The 7,570-nt window shown below is 40.5% G+C and overlaps 1 protein-coding gene across 1 annotated transcript in view; it reads left to right on the forward strand.

Moving 5' to 3' along the window:
• The first annotated feature begins 7,235 nt into the window (after window positions 1-7,235).
• The window catches only part of CTXN3 (cortexin 3), a 6,131-nt gene continuing 5,796 nt past the window's right edge, over window positions 7,236-7,570 (forward strand). Inside the window, exon 1 of the mRNA XM_085323218.1 lies at window positions 7,236-7,266. Coding sequence (XP_085179344.1) covers window positions 7,236-7,266 — 31 coding nt within the window. The remainder of the gene's footprint in view (window positions 7,267-7,570) is intronic.

Here is a 7,570-nt window from a genome sequence, read left to right on the forward strand (position 1 = left end):
CTTTGAAGTATCTTTTTCAATGTACTTTTGAGGACCTGGCATACAATTCCTTTGTTTGTCACAGCTCAAGAGCATCCTACCTTTTGGACAAAATCCTTCAGATTAATTTTAATGCATTAAGGGCCTTTTTAAAAGAAAGCTATTACATTTGTTACCAATTTTTAGAGTAGAATTTAATCAACTGCCCAAATCATGGTAAATAYGAATTTATTCTAAATGTAAATTAAGAGCAGTGTTAAATAACTTTTGTCTGTCTGTGTGTCTCTGTCTCTCTGTGGGCTCACATGCTTTTAGCTTTAATTAAGAAGATTAATTTTATTTTTAAAGAATTATAAATTCCAGGAGATGGGGCTGTAAGAGGTGTAATTACGRTATACTAATTATGCTAGTTGGATAAAGGAATTGCATTAACTAACATTTGTCACATGAAATTCATTATGCTCACAGTTGAAAWGTATTATTTGCAGCCTTTGTGCAAGTATCTTATTTTAAACAACCATTAGGAACAATTGCTTAAATTACTTACTATTATATTMTGTTATTTTCTGATATAACTGCGTAACATTTGTGATAGTGTATCAACGGCAGCACTTTAGTATTAATTGTGGGAAGAAAAGCTCTTAYTTCAACTGTGTCAGTGTGACCTGTAGTACTGTTGGAAGTGTRAAATATTCATTATAGAAGTTCTCTGATTTTTACTGAAGAAGTACTGTTGCCTTTGGCATTGCTGGATTAGCCAGCAATGCCTCTGAAGGTCCAAATGTAACCACAGCAGCACATAAGAACCATTTGGGTGTTGCCAGCTTCCTCAGCTGGAATTACATAGCACATTGTATAGATAGGTAACTGCGGCTTTAACTGTGGGAACTGTGTCTTGATGACACACACTCAGAAGATGGTATCATTGTGAAAAGGGGCAGCTTTGGTAAAGGAAGCTGAATTCTTGAAAGGGAAAAGGCTGCTCATCGCTCRAAATTGCTCTAAAGGTCAGCGTTTGTATCGTGGGGCCTCTGCCGAGATAATCCTGTCTCATTCCTCAGCAGGAGCTCTCAGCTAGGCAAAGTTCCTGAAAATCATGACCAAATCAAAGAGCAGAAAAAAGCCAAGGTTCTGCTCATTAAGCTGTCTTGCATACATTCGTTTTCATCGCTTTAAAGCTCTTAAGTTGTTCAGGGATGACTTTTAAGGCAGGCTAGCTAATGTGGAAATGGGAATGTTGGATAGAGTCTATAATTTCGTGATAAAATCTGTTCAATGATGTTACTCTGTTTTTTTAATGTGACTCGAACATAAAAATGTTCCTTGTCTGACATAGCTGAAATGCATTAGACCAAATCACAGTTCCTATTTAATGCGGTAATGTCTTTTGCAAGGCTATATATCCTAATTCAGTCTTTTAATTTTCAGGATTATAGTAGTAAAATTTCACATTGCTCATTTAATGGCTAATAAACCTATGGATTAAAGATAGAGCTACTTGTACTCTTTCTGCTGTGTCTATGCAAGCTATGACTTTAAATTGTTGTTTTTCTAATGCTGCCTGTCACAAAGGTATCTGTACTCTTACTTGCAGACAGCATCAGTCACTGCTATCTCACCATCAGAATTTTACACAGCTGCCTGCATAAATCAAATATAGAAGGGAGGTAGGAAATCTTTGTTTATGGTCATTTATGTTTTGGCAGCAGCAGTGTGCTGCCATGTTATGTCAGCTGTCATGTCTGGGACGCAGTAGGACAATGGAAAACTGGAGAAAAAYGCAAAGAAAGTAAATTCACTTTGAAATCTTGGCTTTTCTGAAGAACTGTGTAAATGTTGGATTTTACTTTTTCTTTGTATCACTGCAGTGCAAACTAAAGAATACAAATCAGAAAAAAAATAAATCAATGCTAGCRCAATACCATTTGCGAACACAGGGTCTGAAATAGCAGGGTACAGTGAGTTAGTGCTTGAATGCCACCTCTGGTTTAAGATGATGGGGGCATGTGGCACTGTAAGTATGACATTGAACTCTGCTGTGGTTGCACCCCAATCCTGGCAGCTTTCAGTGTCAGTCTGAGGAGAGTGACTTGATCTGTACTTCAGAGCAGCTTGAAGCAGGAAGTTTTTTGTCAGCTTTTGTCACAAAACCATCAAGGAAACGCTTGGGAAGGGTCTGAAGTTGGCCCCATGGGACATAGTTGCACAAGACAAAACCAGACAAATAGGAATGAAAGAGCTTGATTTTTCTCTATTGACATCAGGTTGGTACTTTAGATACCTCCAGATAGGGTGCTGTCACCCACAATTTATCAGTGTTCAGTTTTTCCCTTCACTTTCTCTGGATACAGCTCCTTCCCCCTAGAGAAAAGTGCTATTTCTGCTTGTCCTCAGCCAGATTTTAGAAGTCTTTGCAGCTGAGGATCATTTACACAGATGTGSACTTTGACAGTCGGAATAAGAATGGTATTTTCGCCAAACGCAAAACTAAACCTCTGTTTTCTCTGGCCAAATTGAGAGCTCAGCCTCCACGATTTGGTCTCTGTGTGCTGGCTGGTGTTAAAGATGGTAACAGGAGATGCTAACATCAGATGACCACTTAAGTTAGGACAAGAGAACAAGAAAGCTACATAATCAGAGTAATCTCAGTTAAAATACGACTTTTACTTCAGTAACATTTACTTCAGTGAACATTTTATCATTCCCGCTTTGCCCTGGCAGCAGTAGAGGTTTCCTTTCAAGTAGGCTGAGAAACCATTTAGAAATGGTCTGAGTTTTCATTATTTTCACTTTTTTTGCTCCTGCAAAAATCGTTTTAATGTGCCAAACTGAAGAGGTATGGGGCTGCTTAAGCAATTGCCATAGAAAAAGCTGGCTGATACTTGGATCAAACAGCACAGAAGCATGTCTAATAGATAGGCCAGGCAGTGTCTGAGAAGATCATGCTGCCTTGAAGGCCTGCTTCTGAGGTTACTGTTGGGGAGCGATYTGTGCTCTAGTTTTACTAAGGAGTTAAGAGTCCTTTTGCTTGCCTACTTGTTCTATTCTAAAAATGTCTAAATGACATTGTTATTCTGGAATTACCTATGTCAAGAAGGATGTTCAAGCACCTTCAACTGCCTGCTAACAAAAACTTCCYCGAACGGGTGCAGAACAAGAAAAGCAGTGGAGTTTGCCTGGGAGGATGGAACAGTTGACTGAGAAGATGACTGAATGTATTAAGCRGATTTATTTTTCAAAAATATCTTTTGTGATAGATGTGAGGGAGTACAAATGGCAGTCCTGTGGGRTCTGGGAAGAAGGATCAGGAATGAGGAGCTCTGTGATCTGCAATGGATTCCTCATCTGTCTCTGTGTCTACAAGCAAGGTGTTTATAGCATTTGTGATGCATCTGCCAGGAGTTGCTCATACGACTAGCCAAACGCGTGCGGTAGGGAATGATGCCTCCAGGTGCTGGTGACAATTAAAGCCAACTGCAAAAAAGAAAGACTCGAGCCATTTAACTGGTGGCCTGTGGACCAAATCCATCTGGCCTGCCTCTGTTTCCCAGGGGAGAAGAGGAAAGCTATTTGGGCTGTGAGCTCTCTACTCTGCATCATCTTGCCCAGCCTGACAKAGAAAGGCAAGTTGTGCTGTCAGCTAGGAGAGTTATAAGAGCTCAGTAAAAGATCTGGGACAGCAACTTCTGGAGGAAAAAGAGAAGTTTGTTGGCATCATCTTTTCTCCTCCCTGTAAGTGTGATGGCAGCATGGGCCTCCTGGACTCCTGAGAGAGCACTGCAAGGGGGAAGGAAGAGGATCTGCAACTAGGACGCCTGCTTCCACACAAGCAGCACCTGCCTGCTGCTTGTAGAAGGTGTGTGTGGGGGGGGGGAAGCAGCACTGGAAGACCTCCACCTCCCTTTCCCCCCAGAAAGTCAGTCACAGATCTGTARGCAGATAAAACCAGAAGAACAATAAAAAGTTGGCAGAAATGTCTTTGAGTTGCAGCGAATGTCTCTGCATTATATTTATGGCTTTTAATCAAAATCTGGCTGATTCCTGAAAGGTTGCCTTTATTTACACTTTTTAAAATGGTTATAGATTTTGGAACTAAAGCCCATGTAAATATTAAACATAATTATCTTCAAGTCTCCTTTTTCAAAAAGTTATCAAGAATAAAGCATAACTTTATAGCAAAGCAAATCACAGCTACAGAAAATATTTTAATGATATTGACTGAGAAAAACTTTCTTTGAAGAGCACTAAAGGAACTTTCCTATTAAATCGTTGGAGATCCAAGTGAATCTAATTATTAGTCCTGTAGAAAATTAACTGAAATACCAATGCTTCTGATATTTACTTCAGAGAGCAATGTTATTTCCATTAAAAGCTTAGCATCCTATTTTAAAATCAAATAAGAATGGGAGAGTTTGTAGTCCCTGGGACTGGAAGATGGTACGTGATGCACTCACTGCAAGTTCTAGAAGACCAACCTACAGCATCCGTTAAAGCCAATGGCTGGAGCCCTGTTCCCTGCCTAACTCACCAGGCTCTCCTCCTCTCTTCCCTCTCTGACCTGCTTGAGGGCCTGCATGGCATAGCTCTGGGCTATTCCACTTAATTCCTGACTGCTTCTTGTCCCTTACTATGACCAGATCCTAGGAAAGGCACTGCATAAGCCTTCTCTGGGGCTCAACTCACATAATGAGGCAGCAGCATCCAGCTTTTATGCTCCCAGAACTATTTCTAATTTTTTTTAATCCAATAGTTATTTAATATAAAATGCATAAAGAGTGATAGGAGCAAATCTTCCCTTCTATGGGAGGGCCCTCATGGGCTGTACATTCATGCTCTTGTGATCTGTCTTCCTATAAAAAATGAACCATGCTTTCTTTTCTTGCAGACTTCCACTGTGTGGATTGAAGTAGAAGATGAAAACYTGTATTGCAGTGAGAATTATTTAAAAGGAAATAGGTGATGAAGAGTTTCTTCGTGCTACAAAGGTACCACCAAAGCTGATGCACATCAGCTTTTCTGGGTCACAGAGTAGTGGTGCTAGAAACGTGCTAGGAMGATTGTAAGAGTTTGTATGATGATATGTGAGAGCTTAAATGCAAAATATAAAACTTCTGCCTGATGTTAAGAAATCCCTGTCAGGAAATCTGGGAATGTGATCCAGCCTCTTTTGTCAAGTCTTGTCATGAATCTTCCAGACTAGGAGAGAGGAAGGGTTACTAAATCTTGATTATTATCCTTTTAGCAGTTGCTCACTATAACAAAGAAGTGGATTAAATCTAGTTTACCTGAAGGATTTCGGGACGAGAAAGCAGAAAAAGTAAAGGAACTGGAAGAATCAAAAGGAGAAATTATAGGTTGGATCTCTGAAAGCAGGGATGTGAGAGATTCTCCTGGGACTGAGGAAAGTGGTTGAAAGCTTTCTGAAGGTAACCTGGAGGACTGAGATCCTCAGGGCCGCAAAGGGTATAGAGCAGAGCACTGGACTCTCCCCTATGCCTATATGTGCCAAGGAGAACAAGGAACTGAAAAATCCTCTCTGAAATTCATTTCTGTAGAGGCATAGGACTAACTGGTTGCGAGCGATAACACATTCCTCAGCAGAGTGCCCTGCAGTTTGTACTGAGGTGTGTTTCTGTGTAACTGCTCTGCAGAGAAGCATGCTGGCAACCGAAACGACCGTGCTAGTGCAGAACTAGTGTGTGTGCCAGGCCAAGGTCTCTGCCCAGCCCCTGCTACCTGCTTGCCCTGCAAGGCACGGTGGCATAGAGAGCCCTGTGTGGAGGATCTTATGTGACAGCGAGAGGCATTCCTTTCCTCATCGTTTAAAGCCTGAAACCAGGCTGTGACTAGGTTTAAGACAGCCCTACCAGGGTGCACGGGTGTCTGGGGGGGTCCATGTGGGTGCCTACAGCACGAGTGCATCTGCGTTGTGGCAGTCTGCGAAGTGGCTTTGCATCRTCTCTGGAAGCATATTTTGTGCTATTACATACGCAAAACCATGCCTCCGCGCCTCCCCGTAGGGTTGGCAGGTTTTAAAACTAGGGATGCTTCCTATGGCCGTCCTTCCTCCCTCTGAGAGGAGTAATCTCAAACCAACGGGAAAATCTGCAAGGGGCAGAGAAAAGAAGATAGTCAATGGGATTTGACCTTCAAATCTGTTGTCTCTATCAGAAGCCTGAAGAATGAGAAGTGAGGAGTATCCCCTATAATTTTGGGGGCCTTCTGACAACATGAAGTGTCTAGAAACTTGGTTGCACTGGGAGAGATCAAGACATACAATCAAAATAATCTCTCACCCTAAAATGGTTTGGTGTATGCTTGTGTCTTTGCAGGCTGTTAAGGAGAAACTCAGGGGGAAAAATACCTGTGTTTTTTTAATCAGTCTATCTGAATGATATTTTAAAACTAACTTCATTTTTCTTACAAGAAAGGAAAACAGGAATGTTTTTGCTTTTAGCGAGTTATTTTCCCTCAACATAAAAAGCAACTATATTAAGGGTAGCTTTAGTATCTGGAAAAAAATACAACTCCCAAGGCAAAAAAAACTGTAGCTGTAAGTCTAAAACTCAGCAGTAAATGCTGGTGAGTATCTCCTCTCTCATTGCAAGGTCAGTTTATTTCTAAAGAAAGTGAACCATTGGCATCCATATGACCCACTGTTTTTTTTTTTCTGAAGTGATTAAAGTATTTGGCTGAAGGTCACGAATCGTAATCAATATTCAGTTTGACTGATAAAAGGAGCTTTAACTGGCATTCAAAAGACAGATCATTGACGACGGTCAATAGAGAAGAAGAGAGAAACACTAGCAGATTTATAGCTTTGATTGTGCAAAGGTATGGGAATACCCTGTGTTTTCTTTTTCTTTTTCTTTTTCTTTTTCTTTTTTTTTTTTTGTACACCTTTTGAATGTTAATGTTCTGCTGAAGATAGTTTCAGACAGGCTGCGAGGCTACTGCTGCACTCGGGCAGAATCCATTGAAGAGTTGCTGAGGCAGAACCGAAATTATAGCCTYGCTTTAAAGAAACGGCAGTATTGTCAGCTAATTACTTCTAGCTCGCAAATTGGATTCTCATTCAACTTTGGGGGGTTTTTGTGTGTGCAAAATTCTGAGCCTTTAAAAGACAGCTTTAGAACTTGGGTGTTCCCCAGTTCCTTGGCAGTCCCTGAGCCTTTATGCTTAGAAATAACAAGRGAAGGTGCAGAAGAATGGAAACTAAAGATACTTGTAACTACCTGTAACTGCTGCAGTGGGAAATGGGTCAAGTTCTCGCTCGACTAGATGAAGGTATTTGTTTAACAGAAATTGATTGTCTAATTTTACTTCTTTATTGCTTAAAGTTATAACCTTTATATTGCATATACCTGAACCTGAGTAATACTGTCTATATACAGTACCTTCGACATAGCAGGTCAGGAATAATGACATTGAGATTTAATATTTGCAACAATTAAATGAATAAGTACTGATAAGATTGGTGTATATTCCATGTTTTCTTTCTGGAAAGTACATTACAATTAATCTTTTAGTAATGCCAGAAGAGGAAGTATAAAATACCTCTCATGTCATTTTGAGCTGCAGATAGTGGTTT

The sequence above is a fragment of the Rhea americana genome, unplaced genomic scaffold (genome assembly GCF_003343005.1).
Source record: "Rhea americana isolate MKP2758 unplaced genomic scaffold, rheAme1 scaffold_83, whole genome shotgun sequence".
Lineage (NCBI taxonomy): Eukaryota > Metazoa > Chordata > Aves > Rheiformes > Rheidae > Rhea > Rhea americana.